At 39.4% G+C, this 23,346-nt stretch overlaps 1 protein-coding gene across 2 annotated transcripts in view; it reads left to right on the forward strand.

Moving 5' to 3' along the window:
- Positions 1 to 21,464, forward strand: part of IFTAP (intraflagellar transport associated protein) — a 72,248-nt gene extending 50,784 nt beyond the window's left edge. For both annotated transcript variants that reach the window (XM_054025631.1, XM_054025632.1), the window contains exons 6-7: positions 430 to 560; positions 9,800 to 21,464. In XM_054025631.1, the coding sequence (XP_053881606.1) occupies positions 430 to 560; positions 9,800 to 9,964 (296 nt within the window). In that variant the 3' untranslated portion in view covers positions 9,965 to 21,464. The remainder of the gene's footprint in view (positions 1 to 429; positions 561 to 9,799) is intronic.
- Positions 21,465 to 23,346: the final 1,882 nt, after the last annotated feature.

The following is a 23,346-nucleotide window of genomic DNA, read 5'->3' on the forward strand; positions in this document are numbered from 1 at the left end:
AGGGATTTGCCAAAGGTCACCCAGCAGGTCAGAGTTGGGGATAGAACCCATGTTTCCTGTCTCCCAGTCTACTGACCTCTGCACTGGCCCTTACCTCCTCTTTTGAATAGAGGGGCATCCAGATCTAAACTTCCCAAGAGTTTGGGGGTCTAGATGATCTATGGTTTTGATTTAACTTATTTGAGAAATTGGGACCAGCCATCAAGTTCATATCCAATTTGACTTCCCCAAAGTACAGGCATTTTTTTGATCTGGCTTTTGGTTCAGGAATGCATCTACTCTAAAGATAAGTACCAGTATTATATTTTGTACAACAAGAAAAGTATAATACAAGTGCTACCAAGCTTCTGAGCTCTGAAAGATTTTAGAGTATGATTTTGCTAAATTATACATTAAGTGGAAGGATTGAGTCAAGTATTTTGTATTCAGCAGGGTCATTAGTGCTTCCAGGAGAGGTGGAACAGACAGTGACTTGCTATACACCTTCCTTTGATCAGCCTACTAATCTGGAGTTCGGGACCTTGTCAATTACACAACCATCAATCAGCAAAACACAAGAGGTATGAGGTCAGATTTATTTAAACATAGTTTTCTTTTTCCTGAGTGGATTTTAATGCTATTTCCATACAGGAACAGAGGGATGTAGAGGGAGCTTTGAGGAACTGCCTTGAACTGAGTTAGCAATTCATTTTTAAATATATTAAAAAAAATTAACAAGTTAAAGTAATTATGCTCTTTGATGGAACAGCTCCTGATTTGTGATGCACACTGTGGCTGTATAATAAATGAGCCGGTGAAATATATCACTTTTTTGCTTACCTGTAATTTTAGCCAATACATTTTTTATAATTGGTAAAGCTCACAGGCTATTCAAGCAAACCTTTGTAGCTCCTGACCTTTTAACAAAACATTAGGTTACATAGAATGAGGGACCATTTAATTTCCTGATGGCTTTGGCAGTATTACACTACACAAACTCTTGCTGGGGTGAGTGCAGAAATCCATGTCCCAAATTGCAGCTAGCGAACAAATCCTTTAATGCCACATTAAAAACAAAACAAAACAAAACAAAAAAGAAAAAAAACAAAACAAAAAAGAATCCCTAGAACATATCTTGATCAGAGATTTGGAGTTTATCTTTTGGAAATTATTGTCATTGAGATGCAATTCAGTATTAGCACTGTCTACCAGGTGAAGTGCAGTGGACCATGGCATGTCAGCAATCATCAGCAATCAATATATGTTTTAATTTAAATTGCCCCTTTCTCTCAGAATTTCAGCCCCACTCAAATCAGAAATGTAGGTCTAGAATGCTTGCAGGCTTATTTTAAGTCTTTACACCTCCCGACAAATCAGCCAGTGTGAACATTAACTTTAGAATAAGGAATTTTTCTGTTGCAGAGGTGGTGTGTTGTTGTTGGTTTTTAGTTTTGTTTTGGGTTTTTTGGTTAATCATTATAATGGACGCTGAAATGTTAAGATTGCTTCTGGCTAAAATCAGGCAGCTTTGCTAGTTTCATTTGGTTATTGATATCCTATGAGGCTTAAATCAAGATGATAAAGATATTTGACCAATGAAGGATTGATGCTACTGCATTGCATATGCAGTTTTGCCTGCTGAGCTCAAATGTATTTGATTCTTTGCAATCAACACTAGAAAATATACTGTTAAGAGCAATTCTGCATTGGCAGGGAGATGGACTAGATGCTCTAATAGGTCTTTTCCAGTTCTAACCCATGTGGTTCTGTGATTAAAATAAAAACCCCTGAAATGACCTATAACATGGTAGTTAACCTCCATCTTTATACCTTTAGAAATATACATTTTTACACAAAAATACTATGACATATTGAAATGCATATCCCAGGAGATTAATGTATGGGGACATAAAGAAGAAGGGGGTTGCAAAAATCTCAAGTGTTAATAAATGAACGCACACGACACTGGAAGCTACAACTTATGAGAGGTGGATGAAAATCCCATTCACTGCAGCATTTATTTCTATTAGAGGAACAGTTTGATCATACAGTAGAATCTTGGAGTTATGAACACCAGAGTTACGAACTTACCAGTCAACCACACACTTCATTCGGAACTGGAAATACACAATCAGGCAGCAGTAGAGATAGCTCCCCCCCAAAACAAATACAGTACAGTACTGTGTTAAAAGTAAACTATTAAAAAAAACAGGAGTACTTGTGGCACCTTCGAGACTAACAAATTTATTAGAGCATAAGCTTTCGTGGACTACAGTCCACTTCTTCGGATGCATACCCGAAGAAGTGGGCTGTAGTCCACGAAAGCTTATGCTCTAATAAATTTGTTAGTCTCGAAGGTGCCACAAGTACTCCTGTTCTTTTTACGGATACAGACTAACACGGCTGCTACTCTGAAACCTGTTATTAAAAAAAAGGGAAAACAGCATTTTTCTTCTGCATAGTAAAGTTTCAAAACTGTATTAAGACAATGTTCAGTTGTAAACTTTGAAAGAATCATAACATTTTGTTCAGAGTTACGAACATTTCAGAGCTATGAACATCCTCCATTCCTGATGTGTTCTAACTCTGAGTTTATACTGTACATAAAATAAACGGAGTGTTATAGGGGACAATGGAAGGATGTGAAGGTGTGCTAACATGCTTAATGTTTTACCGGATATAAAATGAAGCTAGTTCCTACCTTAAATTATACACGTGTTTATGGCCATCCACTTAGACAATATAGTTAGGGGCTAATTTTCAGAGTTGCTGAGCTCCCACAATTCCAGTTGAAGTCAATGGGTGCTGTGAGTGCTCAGTACCTTGATAAACAAGTCCTAAGCTTTTCAGGGCAGGGAACCTGCCATGGGACATGGGAGAAGATTATTTCTAGAGGCTCAAAAGAGCACAATCATCTCCATCCCTCCTTTCAACCCAAACATGTCCCAGCCCATCAAAACAGCTGTTGGAGGAGGGCAATAAAATATGGCTATCTATTTGGCTTTTCCATCCCCCACCCCCTAAAAATACTCCAAACCACTAGTATGCTACAGGATGCTGAAGGAGAGTCCATGTCACTGACCTACTGTGTGAGGGATTTGGGAGAACGTGTAGTTTTCATCAAATGGCCACAGTTAATGTGTTTACTGAGGGGAAATTACATGCAAGTGTGCTTAAAGAGACGCTTATCTTCCTGAAAATTATCCCTCTCTCAAATGCAATGAGAACAAGGATGAGCGACTCAGTAACTTGTTCATTTTGGCTAGCAACTTAGCTTCCACTTTCTCCAATGGTTGTAGGCATGTGTGCTTCCCCTTATAGTAAAAGTACCACGTGCTGTACGAATGCTGTCACAAACTGCAGCTTGTGAGTGTTACTGCAGGATATGAGTCCATTACACTAGAATACTCGTATCCCTAGCCCAGACAGTCATCCTTTTCTCGACTCCTGCTCATGCCTTTCTTTCAACCCTGCCATCCTTTTTCTCCGCCCTGTGTATTAATTTCTGCTTCCCCAGTCCCCTCCTTTCTTGCTCTCTTTCCCCCACATGCTCTCTAGATGAACATAAACTTGCCATCCCACGATACATATATGCTTCCTTCCTTCATCACCTATCTCTGTCCAGTTAAAGTATTTATATAGTGCCAATCACTGTGACATTATTAATTATTATTATTATTATTATTTATATTATGGTAGCACCTGCAAGATAAAATCCTGTCCCCACTGAAGTCAGTAGCAAAACTCCCATTGATTTCAGTAGGTTCACAATTTTACCCATAGTCTTGTACCAAGATCAGGGTCCTATTGTGTTAAGTGCTGTACATACCCATAATAAAAGCAAGGGCTTGCCTCAAAGAACCTCCAGTTTCAAGACAAGACAGACAAAGGGTGAGAGGAAGAAAATGCCGTATGTCTATGCTGCAAAATCCCCCTGCGGCAGCAAGTCTCAGAGCCTGGGTCAACTGACTCAAGCTCGCGTGGCTCCCGCTACAGTGCTAAAAATAGCAGTGTAGATGTTCCCGCTCGAGCTGGAGCTTGGCTTCTGAGATCCACCCCTCTCTCTGGGTTTCAGAGCCTGGGCTCTAGACTGAGTGAGAATATCTACACTGCTATGTTTAGCCCCATAGTGTGAGCCACATGAGCCCGGATCCATTAAGCTGGGCTCTGAGAATCGTTGCCATGGGTTTCTTTGTTTTTTGCAGTGTAGACGTACCTATAGGTTAAGTGACTTGTCCAATGTCACACAGGAAATCTATGGCAAAAGTGTGAATTGAAGCTAGGTTTTCTGATTCCCACCTCAGTGCCTTAACCTCCAGACAATCCTTCCTTTCTGCAAGTATCTTAGCTCATCATTATGTTCATGTGTACTCTGCCTACTCACATTTTTTCTACCTTTTCCACATGGGTATTGAGCTGGTCAGTTTTCCCTCGAACATACAATACATTCAGCAGTATTTATCTGTGGGGAGAACTCTTTACATAATTTAAACAAGAGAACTGTAGATTGCCCTGAGTTATGCAAAAATAGAGGTTAGGAAGGACAGAATCAAGGCTTTCAGTTTAATGTATCTGCACAGAGATTAAATAAAAAGAAACTGAATTGCCAACTATTAATAGACTCTTGAAACTCTCAATTTAGGGTGTTTTATTTACAACATTACTTTGCAAAGTGGCCTCCAGCAAAATGCTCCAGTTATTAATCTGAACATTACATTCTTTCTTCTTTAATTTGGACTTGTGGTAGCTGTGAATGAAAATGATTCTTCCTTCAGAGGTGTCTCCGTTTGAGTAAATCACATGGGCAATCTTAAGAAAACTGGCAGTTCTCTAATAGAGCACAAATTCTATTCCCAGAGAGCTTCCAGAAAAGATTTCAATTAGATGTTAAATTAGACATACACATATTTCTCTCAGCTCCTTAGGCAAAAATAACAAGATAATAACTTGATTCACTGTTGTTTTTGTTCAGCTGTGAGGGATTCGGTGGTCCGTAGCAGAATTTTTTCCTTTTGAAATAAATCAGAATTTCAATTTGCAATCTAAAGGCCTTTGGACTGATTTGCTTCATACAAGGCTGAAATGAACTAATACTTGGGAGAAGATAAAAACCAACCAAACCCACTGCTTTCAACGCTTGCCAGAGAGATGAAGCACACAAATAGACATACAGCTGAACTAGACTTTTTGAAACTTGCAATGAGGAGATAGAGTGAAGTCTGGTGTGTTCTACTCTTACATCCAATTTCATTTGGAATTACATGTACATTTTTCTTTTTTATAAACACTTTTCCATTACACATCTGCATGTTCATGAAATGGTTTAGTTAAATGCAAATCAAGACAAGGTCATAGTGGCTGACTGTGTATTCTCAATACCGTAATAGCTTTGGTGCAGAGGTGACAGATTTGATTTTGTAGAACTGCTACAAAGGTTTACTGCAATCTGAGGTTTTCTTATTTTAATTACCTGTAATCATGGTATCAGACACTGTTACAGCTACAGCAAATGGAAAAACATTTTGAGATTTAATAATACATTATAGGGTTTGTTTTTGGATTTTTCTCTTAACTGAACACTTAGAAAATTAAGATAGATCAGTTAGATCTTAAAGGCATATTCCATGGCATGGTATTTTAACAGGCTTCTCCTGGGAGAATTAGTGGAATGGGTACTGAGTGGGTTGAGGGAGTAGGACTTTAGTTTTGGTTGGTCAAGAGAGCTTGTTTGTGGATATTGACTCAACTGAGCTTTATTTGAATGTTATTTATAAAAAAAAACATGGGTATACCGTTCTGCACCTAAGATTTGACCCAAAGCACACTTAAATCAATAGAAAGAGTTTCAGGAATTAGACAGGTACAGCTGACGAAAGGAAATTAAATAGATCAAGACACATAAATACCATTCGTGCAGTCTGATCAGTTCTAGAGTCAGTAGTTTTAGCTTTTGCAGAGAACAAGGTTTTTGGCGGCAACACTAATCCTTTCAGTGGAGCCACAGTTACTGACCTCCTGTAGATCTGGAATCTGATCCATTCCTTACTGAAGTCAGTGGGACGACTCACGTGCAGGATCAGACTCTTTTTTCCTAACTGTAAGTCTGTTCAGCACCAGAAGGGTGATGAAATTTAAGCCATTTGCATAGAACAGAAATATAGAAGTTGAACTTCTGAAAGTGCGTCCAAAAAGTGAAGGGAAAGCATTCTAATTCTTCTGAAGAGACTTAAAGCTAAGTTAATACTAGTCAGACACATTGAGACCTGGAAGATTCTACTCCCACATATTTAATGTTGTGCATTTCCTTTGGTTTTTTTCCAGCAGACTTTGCAAACTGGAGGGTAAATATTTTTGATTGTAAGCCATCCCCTCCTCCCACCAACAAAACAAAACAAAACAAAACAAGAGTCATGCTTCAACATAGTGAGGGTACACACATTGCTGCATTGTTAGTGCTGGACCATCAAAAAAACCTCATTAAAATTATCATGATTGCTTCTTAGCCTTGTGACTAAAATCAAATGTAGAGTATGATCAGGTTAATATCTACTGTATGCTCAAAACCTACTCTTGCAGGAGGTGGATCTGGTGATCTTACAGATCTTTTCTATATCTAACTCTAATGTCTATGATTTATTATGTGAGATTCATTGTGGCAATATAACCTCTTGCATAATCTCAGCAGAAATCCCATGGGATAATGTGACTCCCAAATTGAGTAGCTAATGAACACAAGTGTGAATTTTAAATAGGGGCTGGAGTGATTTCCTCTTCTTTTGAGGAAGCCTCTTTTTTCCAGGATTATCCCCGAAGCGATCCTATGTTCTTAATCCTGGCTCATTGATGGATGTTTGTGAGTCTCAAAATAAATTTCAGAGATTCCTAAATATTGTTGAACTATGACCCAATGACATTTTGACACAACAGGATGATGCACTACTTCGTCATTGTGCTATGATTTAAATGTCACTTTCCCGTGATGCACAAGCCTCTTCCATTGTACAGTCCTGATTGGAAATTCCAGTTAGCTCCATAAGAACCCTTCAATAGGTCTTAATTGAATTCTGCTGGACTTTGTTGATTTCAGGTAAATTACAAGTTTGCACTGAAACTAGTAGTCCACTAGACCTGTTACTGTGTTTCAAAACTTTGTTGCTAACTAGAATTAATAAGAAGCAGGAGTATTCTGAACTGGAATTTCCACTAGATGGCAATTCCTAATAAGACCTTGAGGATTTTACAGCTTTCATCCGTATGCAAGAAACAAAAAAGAGCTGAGATTGGATTTCATGCTATGACATAGAATTCTTAGCAGTTTTCTCACACCAGCTTCCATGCCGGCTTTCACTTCTGCAGCCTGAAAAGCTGCTCATCCTGCAAACACATTGATGTAGGATCTTTAAATGCCACAATAATCAAAATCAATTTTCAACCCAAAAGGTAGGAAACTGATGCAAAAGGTCATCAATTTAGGTGATCGTGTAAACTTCAAGGGAATATGGGGGGGGGGGGAAGAGGTGGGGCGAACACTTCTGCACCAGGATTATGTACTGTAAGAGATCTAAGATAAAGGCTAGACATTTCCTTCCATAGACTACAATTTAATGAATTTGTTTGAGGGGAAAATAGGTGGATTATAATAGAAAACCTATGTGTGCCTGCTTCAGGTTACATTTTACTACTTCTGCCAAGGTCATTGTTGATACCAGAGTTTCTGTCATGAAAGTGCGAGTGACAAAAGTTAATAATAGTATCACAGGAATTAGAAGTAGGAAAGATCTATGAGTGTGAGGTCATCTGGCCAACCCTCTTGCCAGTACAAAATTGTTCTCCAGTGCTTTGTCTGGTCTTTATTTAAACTGACTCAAGAGATGGGGCAGTCCCCATGGGAGACTAACCTGCAGTGTAACAGAGCTCATGCTCAGGAAATTGTTCCTGTTATTCCGCTCACATTTTCCCATTAATTTTATCTCATTGCCCCTGGTTACACCATCTGACCTCCCCTCCCTTGAACAATCCAAGGTGTTACTAATTGATGAAAAAATCTCAACCCCAGTGTGCAAATAGTAAGATGTTGAGCATCTGGCACAAAGCTGCATGTTACACAAACTCAAGTGGAAAACAGAAGACAGAGCAAAACAAGTCTAGGCTGAGATTTTCAAAGGTGCTCAGGGGATTAAGGCACACATCTTTTCCCTGTTTTGCACTCAAGCTGGTGTAACATGCTGATTTGTGCCACACTCTTGATATTTTCGACTTGTGAATTCTGAAGTGTCCCATCACATGCAAAGCATTTGGGGCTCAATCTTGCAAAATGATCTTATCCAGCACAGCATCTAAGCTTGTGCTTAACTTTAAGCAAATGAATAACCTCATTGACTTCAGTGGGATTAACCACATGCGTGACATTAAGCATGTTTAAACACTTTGCTAGAGTTGGGCTGGAGTGTTCAGCACTTTGTAGCATAGATTTCTTGATGCTCAAGAAAAAAACATCTTACTGATAATGAATTGTCTATGATTATTGAAGCCCCATAGGGTTGTCTACACTGTGCACTGAGGCCAGGCACTGACTCAGATTAGAGTCCAATCCCCACTTCTGTCCACAAACAAATCAGTCTGATTTGGGTCAGCAAGCACTCAGATCCTGAGAACTAGGGCCCTGCTTGTAGGGTGGATCAGAGCCTGAGTCCCACTGTGGCTTGGGTCGAAGCCCTGTCATTTAGCAGTGTGGATGCAGCTTGAAACACAGACTCGAGTCAGAAGGTCTGTGTAGTACAGTATGGACATGTTAGCACAACTGTGAGACCGAGGTCCAGCAACTATAAACCCAGGTTTACAAAGCAGTGTGGACGCTCAAGCATGGGGTTGGAAACAACAAGTCCACAAACCTAGGTGCCACACACCCGGGTTTACAGTGCAATGTAGACCTACCCATAGACATATTATGCTAAATTGGGCAAAGCACAGGGAACAATCCTGTACTGGTGGATAGCAGGGAGGATGTAAAAGATGTGCTAACAAGATGTCCCCATCTGTAATTTCTAGGATTAATTTTATCTAGTGTCTTGTGAAAACATTTGGTCTCTCTTCTTGTCCTTATTAATATGCAGCCTTTAAAATATTATGATTTACTTATTTATCCTATTTATAAATTGTGCCAACTGAAGTCTTTTCAAAACACATTTATAATTAAAAATATTCAATGCAGCATATGTCATCTGAGCCAATACTGACTAATTCTGCAATACTGTACCTCCCATCAACCAAATAACCCATTGCACACCTCTGCAAGCAACTTCTTTGGTTAAAGGAAACAGGTCTTGCAGGGTTTGAATAACTGAAAATTGATTATGCTTCTTTGCTCCTTATAGGCATTCCCGTTGCTACAAAATGTATTATCAGTTGAGTAAACAGCACTTAAAACTAGCCAAAATCTTAAAGTTGCGGGACCTATCCTTGCAACTTAACGTAGCTCTACATATTTTTTTCCATATTGTCACAACCCTGCTGCTACAAGTGGTGGAAATGTAATAGATGTATGCAAGGGAGGTTTTTTGATTCCTTGCCTTGAGCAAAAATTAGTTAATGATATTCATTCCGATACAGTATGGTACAAATGGGGCACATTAAATGGCTCAAATTAGGTCAAATTGAATAATTGAATTTGTTCTTTTACTTAAAAGCAGCTTAATCAGCTGAGAGTGCTGGAGTCTAAAAAATAGTTTAATTAAATATTAATCAGGAGTTTATGTTTTGAGCTTCTTTATCGTTACTTGCTGCTGTTTTATTTATATTTCTATATTTTTCCCTGTTGCAGCTCTGTGGGGATGAAGTTCAGCTGTTCTCCCTTGATGAAGAATTTGACTATGACAGTGTGGCATTGACCCCCAGGTTCTCTGAGGCTGAGATGAAGGCCATTATAAACTTGTCTGAACAGAAAAAAGTAAGGATCGGCTTTAAGTCACCAGGATCTGAAGACTGAAGCTGACGTACCTTGCTGGGCATTCTCTGTTATTCAGCTGGAAAAATATTTTTAAGGGGAAAATCCAACTCCCTCTTCTGCAATCATAGAGGGCTCTTTTGCAATGAAGCCAGTGTGGGCCTGTCATAGAACCTGTGGGATGTTCATATACCCTGTGCAGCACTGGGCTGAAGTAGCCTCCCCGTAGTATTATTTTTTATTATTTGTATTACTGTAGTGCCTAGGAGCTCTAATCATAAATCAGGACCCCATTGTGATAGCTGCTGTTCAAACACAGAACAAAAAGGTGGTCCCTGCTCCAAAGAGCTTACAATCTAAGCATAGCAGCTCCACCGCCTGGAGGGTAGATTCCTCTCTCTCTGCCCCCTTTACATATCCCTAGAGCAACTTGCCTAGGTACTCACACTGGATGCTGGGGTCTGGATTGGTTCCTATATGCATACAATTCCTATATGTGTCGGTGGGTTTTGAAAGACTTAAGCCCTGGTTCTCAGCCCCAGTTCTAGTTGCTTTGTTGTTCTCTGGCAGCACAAAGCAACAGGAATGGTTCCTTAAAAGGCAGCTAGGAATTCCTGTGTTGAAGAAAAATCCTTGAGTGGCATATAATGTGTGCAGTGCTAGAATAATGATTCCTTAGGGGTCAGTATAAACTGGTGTAAATTAGACTACGTTTTGTGCTTGCTTCAGCCCCCAACCAACCCAGAGTTGTCTCAGGACCATTTTTGCCTGGCTCTCTCAGGAGTGTAAACATTAGCTTGTGGCAACTGAGCATTCAGCATTTAGTCTCTTTTTCTGGCATTATAAGGTGAAAAGATACAGAGCTGTGGACCAATGATCAAACCCAGGAAGGATTTTGATACCTTCTGTGTGATTTCAGTTCTTCAGATCAGTAATATTCCTATTTTTTCAATGTTTTTTTCCTTATGTGGGTTTGAATTATGTGTGTATAATTCCTGAAAATCACAGTAACGTCTTTTTTTTTGGTCACAAAAAAGTCTTCAGGGCAGGAGAAGCAGAATAGCAGTGATTTAACCCATTACCTAACTTGACAAGCAAAATTTAGACTGTAAAGACGCACATTTCATACATTTATATAGGAAATGGTCCCAAGGTTTTTCACCACGTGACATACATTCAGCACCACTGAAATGCAGCAACATGTGGGGTGGAGCGTGAAAGTGCAAACATCATAGATTCATAGATTCTAGGACTGGAAAGGACCTCGAGAGGTCATCGAGTCCAGTCCCCTGCCCACATGGCAGGACCAAATACTGTCTAGACCATCCCTGATAGACATCATGGTGCATAGCATGTGAGGAAAGGAGAATATGTGGCCAAAGGCCCTGGGGAAGATGCTTACTCTTACACAGAGAGTCATGAGATATGTAGGACTCAATCCTTCTTACTTTTCATCAGCCATTGGGGCTATTGCATGAGTAAAAGTACCAACACCTGGTCCATAATGAGTCAGATACATACTGGTGTAACTCCATTAACTTTAGTGTGTGGACCAACAATTCATCTTTGGCATAACACCATTAACTTTGCGATAGAAGATTACAGTGATGAGTGTGGTAAGAATGCCTAGGTAGATAGCTTTGGGATTGAACAACATGCAGTTTAAACACTTTGAATGAAATCCATAAGGCTGGCTGGCTGCTCCAAAGCCAACAGTTTCCATGAGTCAAAAAGGGGCATCCTCGTTCCAAAGGAAATGATTTGTTTCAATTATATGGCAAATTATAAACAGGCACCACTGACAGCAGGATATTTTTTGTTTTGATTGATTAGACAACATCATTTGAGGCAGGGTTAATAAACAGGGGAAAGGAAGAAGAGAGTGCCCAGATACTATGTAGATAGGCAGTCATATAAAGCCCTAACATAAGCTAGGTAGAGAAGGTAAACAGTATAGAACCAACCTGGGGGAGAACATGAGAACATTTTTTAAAACTGTCTTTAAAACTATGCTAAAGCTGTGGTAAAAATGGACTGAAAACACTGTCCTTAATTCATTTTGTTTTACCAAGTACAAAGCCCTGTGTATAAAATGGGGGGTGGGGAGGGGAGAGCCATGGCTAGATTTCAGCTGGATGAGAAGGGGGACCTGGAAGGGCATTGTTATAGAAAAGGTTGAGATCCAGTGTATTAAGACATCCAGGCCTCCCTTAAAAACATTAACTATGGCTCACTGCATCCCTGTTATGTAAGTTCAGTGAAGCTGAACTACCTCTAGTAGGCAACCCTCTGTTTAAGAGAGCACTGTAAAAGATCCCCAGAGTTTACAGACGTTGTTCAACCCCAAGCTGAAGAACCAACACTATTCAGAAACAGAGTTTTGCAGGTCCATGGGATGATTTGTTTAGGCCGGGTTTCATTGCATTCGTTGCCCTATTTTTCAGAAGGGTAAACTCAGGCACAGCGAAGTTAAGGGTCAATTCCACTTCCATTGAGGTCAATGACAAAACCTGGCCAAAGTTGCATATTGTATCACTAGGCCAAATGTAGCCCTGGTAAATGTAAGCACATCTACTAATGACTCCAGTAACAGTTGTGTCCCCTACCCTAGGGATGAAGTTAGCCACTCCCTTCCCTTTCTTTCAGATGGATGCACTTCTCTTACCTACTTCTCAGGGTCCATATTATGTTCTATACACTGTTATTCAGATGGATCATTACGTGGTTCAGTTTGGGATAAAGAAATACACCTCATTGGTTAATGCTGAACAATTGTTAAACTCTGGTACAATATTCATCTTGTGCAGAGAGGTGGGAGACTTCACTTAGGCCTCTCATGAGTTATCCTTTCTTCCTCTGCTTATAGAGATAAATATCATAATGGAGAGCAGGCACAGTAAGTTAGACTTGCTGGTCAGCTCATTTTATTGACCTGCTTAGATGTAATTGAGTTGTTAATGTACCGTTTCATTGCTTATCTGCTGCTGGGATATCATATTTCCTATGTTGTAATTATTCATCAAGTCTTTATTCAGTTTATATTGATACCTAGATAGATATAGATAGATAGATATCTGGTATTGTTTAATTGTCTGCATAATAAGACTTGGGGGCCTGACTGGTAGATTCCTTCCTCCCCAGCCAGTAATTACCATTTGGCTGGGGGGAGGGGCGGGAAAGAGGGGGGAGAGAATGACCACACACACACACACACACACAATTTTCCTCTCCTCCAGAATCAGTTCTCCTGTACATGGCAAAAATCCACAGAAAGGACAAGAAACAGTTCAAGGTTCCCCCTTGAGGAGTTTTTCTCTAGATTGTTCCTTCAGGGTGGGGTTTTCCCCCCTCCCAAAATGAACAGGATTTTGAACTGCAGATCTCACAGATCTCGGACAATTCATCAGACTGCAGAAACTATAGAGGGAAAATGTAGAAAATAGAGCTTAAATTGTTCATTTGTTAGTTTCAACACGAAGTCCTCTTGCACTCCTTCTCTACCTGCAGACACTTAAGAACACCAAATTTGTTATATTTAACAAAGAAATCTAATATATTTTCAAATCACGTTTAGAGCAGTGATTTTCCTAAACCAAGTTAGTGTTAATTATAATAAAGATTAATATTTTTTTAAGAGGATAACTTGCTTGCAAGTGGTGCTAACACACACACACACACTCTCTCTCTCTCTTCCCATTTCTTTTAAAGTCTTGTAATCTAACCTATCTAGATGAGGATTGGGCAAACCTAGGGCAAAATTATGTACACTTTGGAATTGTTTTTAGAAGTTCCCACATTACTCAGAAATAGTGACAGGTTGTTGAAGAGGTTCAGATATTGGGCTCAGAGCCAAACCTTTGTGGTATAGAAATCAACATGGAACTAAATTCCATGTATAGCACAAATCCAACAACCCCATATATTGCACAGTTTGACTAACCAACAACTTAGATGTCAAAATATCCACTTGGCTAGCAGGATGAACTATGGTTTTTACCACTCATTTTTAGTAGCACCCAGTGATAGCCTGATTTTCACTTTGGCCAAGATTCTGCAGTCCATGTGAGGGCAGGAAAGGCCAAGCAGAGACTGAAACCTGTTCAGTTTCACTTCACCAGGGGCCTGCAGCCTCTTCAGACTGCACCATGAAGGGTCCTAAGCCCTAATTCAGTTGCATGCAGGTATGCACATCTGCTGGTCAAAACTCCCTGCATAAAGAATTGTGGTGGAGCAGCTGTGGGTGCTACTGCAGCCCTGAAGCTGTAGTATTGGATGCAGAGTGGCAACTGAAAAGGGTGGGGCAAAGATTCATTTGCTCTGATCCCAGCAGACCTCATCAGCACATAGTTCATTTACTGAGGCTGAGTGCTGCCGAGAGGGCTTGAAAATGTTGGCTTCACAAACCGCAAAAATTCAGCTCACGATAGTTCAAGTGACACATGAAAGATGAGGAAACCCTTGATAATGATTCTTGACAGCCTCACGAGATGAGTTCCTTGCACCACAGAGATGAGCACTTGTGATAAATAAGGGCATTCCCACCGCTATGGACTTTCTTGTGGTGAACTGGCAGTTAGCACAGGTGGGCGTGAGGTGCCACATGTACCTTGGGGGTTCTCTTGAAGGGAATGTATCCTTTTCATGGATTGGTTGGTTGCTTTGGCCAGTCCCTGGCATCTGAAATTCTGCCAGGTGTTAAATGTCTGCCTGTCCTTTCTGAAAACAAAAAGGTCTTTTTCTCTTAAAGGGCTTTAATTAAGTTCTAAACTCCTCAAATGATTATGAGTTTGGTAAAGCCGTTTGAGGAGACAGCTTGTTTTGTGTTGGCAGAACTATTGTACAGCCATGTCACATGTTTATGACACTGTCAGATTCTAAGGAAGCAAAGTGGAGATATTTTAGCTTTACCACTTGTTTATGAAATATTTGCAAGAAGAAAAGCAAGGGTTAAGATGTACTGTCATTCTTATAGTCAAGCTAATTTATATGAGAGCACATGGACTCACAGCTAAATGGAAATCAATTGTAATAAATTGTGAGAATGCAACATGGTTGCCTTATTTACATAATCTCTGACAAAGACAATGGCAATGAAAATTCCCCAGAGCAATCAATTGCGATCTTATACAGGATATTGGGTATCTTCTTCAGAACAACTATTCACATACTCATGTTTCAAAATAGCAAGTAAGGATGGATGTAAACCAAACCCCAGATCTGATTTCAAGCTGAGCTGCAGGGGCTAACCCCACTCACTATATCCAGGGCCAAATCACACTCCCAGGTCTGAACACCCCCAAACTTTGGGGAAGTTCAAACTTGGGCCTGTCTCTAAATGTTTCTTAGTGCTGTTTCTAAGGGCTCATCTGTACTCCAAAAATAACAAAGTAAGGGGACCTGCGTGTGTGGAAAAGTCTCATGGAATTTAATAATAATGAAAACAATTGGGTTCCATAGAAATGTAATAGCGTTCTATAGAAATTATTGTAAAAACATAGAAATTACATGGAAAATTATCTTTTCTATAAGTTGAATCAGCCTAATAAAAATTCTATAGCATGGATATCATTTTCTAGTTAATTTTATAGAATGGTTCAAAAACCTATGGGAAGTTTATGATTTTGTCATGAAGATGATTACAACACAACTGTCCTTTGACCCCATTACAATAAGGTTAAAATCTGTAGGCAGGACTTAATTGTGTTTCATAACCATGCTAAAGTCCAAGGCTTTTTCTTGGTTGCATGCAATGATTACAACAGAGTTAGAGCCCATCAGCATAACATTTTTGAACTACGTTGTAACCGGGCCTTCAGACATGGTTGTTTTTGTCGTGCAAACAGGCCCTAGCAGTAAATAAACCTCAAGATTCAGAGGTATGGTAGAACACATCTGCTATTCTGTTCCTATGAATAAAACCTTAGAATATCTAATATGCATAACTTTCAGAAAGATGCAAGTGTCATCCATCATATTACTCCTGTTTCTCAGAATAAATCAGCTAGAGGACAAATTCCACCCATTACTTAGAAGTGTCGATGCTGCCATTTAGATTCGCTGCAAATTGCACATTCACTCTTTAAAAGATGGAAGCTGAGATGCATTTTTTTGGTTTGTGTCAGATTTACAACTAGCTTCCCTAAACATGACAAGACAATACATTTGTCCAATGAGCTATTTTCCTGCTGGATACATTTTTACAGTAAAAGAAGATGGAAGGCTAGGGTCTGTCCCAGACAGCATCGATGCTGTGTTAGTATTTTTACGCATAAGCTTAATATTTACAAAGCTTTCAAAAACAAAGAATCAGGAAAGTACAAATTATGGTCAGACTGCTTATTGAATGAAAATGTAATGCAGGATTGTCCTTTGTTTAAGTTAGATGCTTAGACTTAGTGTTTTGACAGCCTGGATTTTGAACTAGACTAGTTAACAACAGAACTTTTGGTGGGCTGGGAAACTGACAGCAAGCACTAGCTGAATAGTATTCACTGAATAAAAAATTTGACCAATTTAAGGCCTTTTTGTTTTGTTTATGTAACACTTGCAAACAGTTCCTGAATTCTGCAGATGTCTGTCACTCATAAGCGTTCATCAGATAGACTGGATGAATAATTTCCTGACTTGGGCTTGTATAAGGATTGGATGCAGAAAGATTTACTGTTTGCTGTTTGTGGCATGTGATTTGTCACATGGCATATTTTTCGGTCTCTGAGTCATTGGATGACTGAAACTCTTTAATCAGGAGAATATGAACGAGGGATAGTAGATAACGAGCAGACAATAATAGAAATGAGATGTGAATAGTGAATAATGCATCTCTGGTACAAATTTGTGGAAATTTTGCTGTCACTAACACCACCGTGAATACTTACAATGATATTAGTATTCACAAACAAGGCCTAATCCTACAAGATGTTGAATACCCTCACCTTCCATTGTCTTTACTGAGAGCGCCTTGTAGAATGGGGCCCATAAATGAAGGACCCCATGAATAGCTGCAAATTGAATTGCTTGACGATATATTCAGTCACCTGTGTTTTCATTACTCATGTAGCTGTATTGACACCCAGGACTCTGCTCCTGATATTTAAAAAAAACTGGACATCAAACTTCTGCAAGTCATATTTGCAACTCAGTCAGTATTGTGCTTTGCAACCCATTCCATATGCTCCCTTCTCCTAAGCCACAGCAGCAAGGTAGATATCTACCAGGCCATTACTTTTTCATAAGTAGATGATTGACATCATTTAATTTAAATTTATAATAAACATCAAAAATATTTCCTGAATTAAACAGAGATCTGTGTTGATGCTGGAAGTCCCTCAAGGGAAGTAATAGAAGCTGACTTGCTGGTGTTATTAAAGCTAGCCTGGACAAAACATTGGACTATACTATAGAGGTGAATGCTTTACTCTAGCCAGAAAATGGACTGAATAACCCGACATGGCTTTTCCATCTCTAATTTACAATAATATGAGAGTCTGAGTGGTTTTAAATTTGAGATTTTATTTGTTGAGATTTCAATTTAAGTGTTGGGCTCCGTTTGGAAGTTTTGATTTTTTCTTCTGCTCACAAACCCAAAGAAATTGTCTGCTAGCTGCTGATTTGTACACAGATTGGACATTCTGTGACATAAAACATTGCTCCCAAATACACCAAAAAAGACATCACAATGTTGAGCTATTTGAATATCTATTTGAATGATCAGTAATTTGAACAGACTGGTATGTTAAAATAACCACCTAAGACACGAGGGAAGGCTTCATTTTTACCTTTACAACTACTGTAGTGCTTAATTTACAGGTGGGCCTGAATTAAAATGTTAGATCAGATTCACTCAGAACTTTTGGAAAGCTCACATCTGGAACTTGATCCAGACATGAACTTCATGGCTCGGGTACATAGCATGGAACTGAACAGGAGTCCTGGATCCAAACCCAACTGAACTTTGTGATTCAGCTTTGTCTTGAGTTTAATTAATGATTAGCCTGACTTTGGGACACCTCAAACCAGACTTGCTCCAGAATTCATTAATTGCTGGTGTGAATCAGCTTTAGATTTAGAAATTAGATTGACAAATTAGATTAGAAATACACTGACAAGTGGATGCTGAAATAAACAACAGAAGAAGCTATCATAGGTAGATATTGGGCACCTATCAACATAGGCTCACAGTGTCAGGAGATGGCATCACTACCCTTTCCAGAAATGGATTTAGCAAGAAATAATTTCCAAGGGAAACAATAAACATGTCTCTTAGTTGGAAGTCTTCCCTCCCGTGCGTTCCTTTTTCACGAAGAGAAGTTAAAGGTGGACTGTAAATTAAGAAAATGAAAATCTAGTTAAAAGTAGTTTAGTCCATTTTCTGCTTAATGGTTGATGCCAACCACGTGGTGGTGATGGTAATGGTAATCGGAGATCAGTACACAAATAAATTAAATTAACCTTTTAAAAATTATTTCTCTAATCCCCTGTGAAATCCTCTTGACCTTCCTGCTTCACTAAAAGTGCCCCAGAACCAGCACATGAAATCAAAGAAGTCTAATTTCAATCCATGGTATTTATGATCTCATATAATGAAGCATTCTGGAATACCTTAAGTGATATACCAAGCGGATTTCACAGAGGGGAAAATACTTTTTAAAAGGTGAATCTGATTTCTGTGCTAACTGTACACCTCTATCTCCACCCCCTACAAAGAAAAGCATGGTTAGAAAGTGCCCACCATTGCTATGGTAATGGGCATATCCCAAATACTTTAGACAGCTCATTCAGCATATGCGCCTGCTTTTACTCAGTTTTCAATTTTGCTTTGCAGATCACCTTTCCCAACCTTTTGTTTCTGCATGGAATTTACATAACCCACAAGCACAGAGGAAACAAAAAGCTGTGGGTCTTTCAAACCATCACCATCTTATTAGCACTCTGAAAGATGTTTGCTGAAGAATTCAGTAAAAGAGGGTGCTGATTGCTACCTCATGTTAAGGTTTCTCTGTTTTAATATTTAAAACAGAGAAACCTTACTCGAGATTTCAGTGGCCTCCGAGTCACATTTTTTATGATGGTTGATGCAATCTGTCAAAAGACGGGAAGAACAAAGTAGCTTGATGGTCTAATTTGAAGTAACCTCTAAGAGCTCAAGAGGTCTGATTACACATAAAAGCACCACAACTTTTATAAAGCTGCATTTGAATGCCACAGGAAAAAATGTTAGAAATTCAATTAACTTTCCCCATGAAAAAATGCCTCATCTGGTGGCTAAGCTCACCTTACATAGTTTCTTGATTATGTTTGGAAGCAAATTGCCTTGATTATACCTTTGACGGGAAGGGAAGCCTGTTAATTAATTGCTACATGCTATAGTGGTGCTCAATTGTATCCTGGAACGATTAAATTAGCCTTCACCGATATTGGTCTCCTGTAGAAAATAAATATTGCTCACTCAGTCAGTCTCACTTTTTGCTGAGTTGGCACAACTAGCTGTTCATTACCATGCATGTTAAAACAAAAATTATTACTGTGTTATATTCAGAAAGGTAGAAGTAGTAAACAAATTGCCTACATAGTTGAAATGAGATTGAAACAAATCTCCCTGGTTCAGAGCACCTCTGAATTTTAGAGAAGTTTGGATTTGAACTTCACAGCTGGCTTGTATCACTACACATGCTGAACCAGAGCCCCAGATTCAAACACACCAGAGTTTTGGAAACGTTCAGGTTTGGATCTAAATTCTTATTTCTACTGGTCAGTGGCTGAACATGGTTCAAGTGAGAAGTCAAATTGGTTTCTAAATTTGTCCTGTCACTACATAAGAAAAAAATCCCCCCAAAATTGTACAATTATTATTTTTAATAATATGATTAATACTATTATTATTTTATTAGTTTCTGGTAGCATATACAATATTGTAGGTACTTTCCAAACACAACAGAAAGTGTGGCCCCTGACCCAAGGTGTTAATAATTTGAAAGATTTACATACTGTCAATTCCTTATGTTCAAAATGTGACTTACATGTAGAGACAACGCCAAGAGTAAAATGCTGTATTTATAAAAATATGTCCTGGTGTTATTAATATAGCAAATTATTAAAACAAAAAGAATGTAAAGAATCTCCTTTACTTGTCTCTGCTGTTAGTTTATTTTCACATTTTGTTCAGTTAGGGCAGTGAAACCAGACTGGTCAGTTTCACTTTCTGGTTCTTGTGAATTGGTGATATAATCATCTGCACAATCTCAAAGTGTAGTTGTGGGGGCTTTCCTGATGTATTGTGGGATTAAATATTCTGAGAACCAACTAGTGGGATTAAATGTTTGGAGAGGCAGATTCCCCACAAGAACATTTCTCTGTTTTATGAAATTGTCCACAGAAGTCAAAGCTAGGAGAACTCATTATCTCAGCATGTCTAATATCCCAGAGCAGGGAACAATACTCTGACTGTAGCCCACTATTATCAACCATTTCTGCTTTCTTAGAGATGAGCAAACCAGAGTGAGAGTTGAAAGGGAAGCTAATATTCATAGCTAGGGAAAAATCCTGAAGAGAGAAAGGTTTCTTGCAGTATGCTCTCAAGGTGAATCTTTGGCAGGAATGAACTCTAGAGCTGACGAACCACGACTGGAAAGGCCTAACCTTTGGTCCTTAACACAGTCACACAGGGCCAAATTCATTCTTGGTGTAACTGAAATGTAATATCAATAGAGTTACACTAGGGATGAATTTGGGTCAGAGTTTCAGCAACTATATTATAGGCAGTGTACTTTTATTTGTTTGTTTGTTTGTTTTGGGAATTTAGGATGTAGTATATTTTGATTTATGAGTTTCCCACCCACATTAATTAATAACTCAAATTGTCTCCTGAGAATAGAGGAAACCAGAAAAAGAATATGAAGTGTGATTCTAGTGTTGTTGAACTTCCATAAGAGGTTAAAGGATGATAGACATGCTTTCAGGGAAGGTTGATTAAGAGAGGGTAGCACAATGGCTACTAACTAGGAAGCTATTGTCTGTGGAGGAAGAAAGATTGAATGAATGACAGCAAAAATGTGAGTTTGAGTGTGGAAAACTTGATTACAAAATTAATATTGGGCTTCTTTGATTGGCATCATTTCGCAGTCCTAGGGCACTACTTTGATATTTCTGTGCACTGATTTCCTGCTTCCAAGTTCAAAATAATCATCTATGTTGTAATGGAAAAAACACATCCTTTGGAAGCACTTAGTTTTTTTAAACTACATACAGGAAAATAACATGGTCATCTAAAAAAAAAATCTCACTTGAGAACACATGGTGGCAATGTTGTACCATTTCTGACTATACAGTAGTTCAGAGTACTTACCCAACCAATATTAATTTACTAAGCAATAAATAGGGAGATGCAGTACAGTGGTGCTTTAACCAGGGAACATTATACTTGTGCTTGGTAGCACTGACTATGTTTTCTAATAAAATATAGAGTATGGTATGGGAAAAATACATTTTTGTCTTTTTATAACACTTGTATAATTCAAATGCATAATAAACACAGATACAGCTTGAATTCCAGAGCAATAATATACCCAGTTTTACAGAAAAGATCTGACTAATTAGTTTTATTCCATCAAACCAACAGTACCTGCCTGAGAGGAACATTTAATGTAATAAAACAAACCACCCACCAAGCACACAAAGAAACCAGGAGCCGCATCACACCAATGTTACAAGGCAGAGTTCTTTTACATCTCGGAAGAAAGATTTACTGCTCTGATGTGCTCACCATGAACTCTCTCTCTTTCTCGCTCTTTCTGTCAGAAAGCTCTCTATGCTAAATATAAACTTTCCCCTTAACTTGAATACCCAAAAACATCTTTGAAAAAATGGTGCCACTGCAAAATGTTTCACAGAGCTCAACAGGAAAAGCTTCAAGAGGGACGTTAGCATGAGTTTGCTGGTCCAGTTGCCAGCACAAAAATGTCCACATCACTAAACCTACCACCCGTGGTATTATAATTGACCCTCCTTGTTGACAAACTCAGCATAGCAGCCAAAGAGTCGATGGGCCATGGATTTTCATTACCCTTGCAGCCCTGCAGAAGGTTCCTCCAAAGCCAAAGCTGACCCCAGAGGTGAAAGTAAGCCAGTACGGGCTGGTACGGCTTACCAGTAAGAAAGTGGCCCCCAGTACGGGCCAGTGCACAGCCGACAGGGCCTGGGGACTTAAAAGGGCCCAGGGTTCCTGGCAGCAGCTGAAGCCCTGGGCCCTTTAAGTTGCCACTGGAGCCCTGGGCGGCGTGGGCCAGGCAGCACTGAAGGATTGGCTGGGGGAGTCTGGCCCCAGCCCCGCCCCTTCTGCCAGAGGCCCCGCCCCTTCTGGGGGTTCAGAGCCACCCCCCCCACACCTTGCCCAGCATGGGAGAAGCTCGCACTGCTATGGCCAGTGCTGTGTAGAGGATTTCAGTCTCCAGGACTGTCAATCTAACACCCTTCATGATGTCCTGCTCTGTTATTGTACCTCTGACTTTACACCTGTGCCTGTCCCTTGTTTGGTTGTCTCCCATATTAGCTGACCTCTATGTCTTTGTGGCCCCTCCCCTATTGCAAAGAGGAGGCCATTGCTTTTCCTGTAGCTCCATGCCCTGCTTAGATGTCAAATAAACTGATATCTTCCACCACCAGTAAATTAACATTTTAAGGGGGCGTTTTTTAAGGTTGTTACGCTTGAGGGGAGAGCTACCACCTGTCACCATTGGGTTATTGCGATAGCCCTTCACCTCTATAGAAGTGAATTCAAATCCTGAATTCAGAGATGACTTACACCAGGGATGACTTTGGAGCAATTGGTTTATAAAAATAATGTAAAAGGTACTTTGCTTATGCCTGTTTAAGGTGAAGACTGGCAATCCTAGAACTCTTAAATTCTCTCTTTATCTACAGAACAAGCAAAGCATTAGCAGTAATAGGGCAATGTTCTTCATTTATCACTGCCTCGAATTTTAGATGGCGAGGCCACTTTGACTGCTAATCAGGAGTTCAGTATCTATTGTCATTGGTCTCAGTTCTGAGAAAGAAAACTAGAAATATATCTCTGAACTTGCCAATTCCAAAAAATATTCTTCATGCAGGAAACTTAAAATGTCATTCCTTTGGGTGTAGATACCAATCTATGTAACCTGAGTTTTAGGATTCTTTATTTCTGACATCAATAACTTTGAACAAGAGAAGTGAGAAGCCAAATTTGTGTGGAATGGTGGTAACTTTGGGACTAAAATGAGTAACATTCCTTGAAATGAACTGTACTTGAGAGATATGACTAGAAATTGGACAGAGACCATCACATTCATTTTACATAGGCCAACAAATAGCCTTCAGATGGCACTATTTACCAGGGTTGATTGATACTGGTTATTATCTTTGTATCCGGCTACTAATCCCAACAGATATCT

This window comes from Malaclemys terrapin, chromosome 4 (genome assembly GCF_027887155.1).
Source record: "Malaclemys terrapin pileata isolate rMalTer1 chromosome 4, rMalTer1.hap1, whole genome shotgun sequence".
In the NCBI taxonomy this organism is placed as follows: domain Eukaryota; kingdom Metazoa; phylum Chordata; order Testudines; family Emydidae; genus Malaclemys; species Malaclemys terrapin.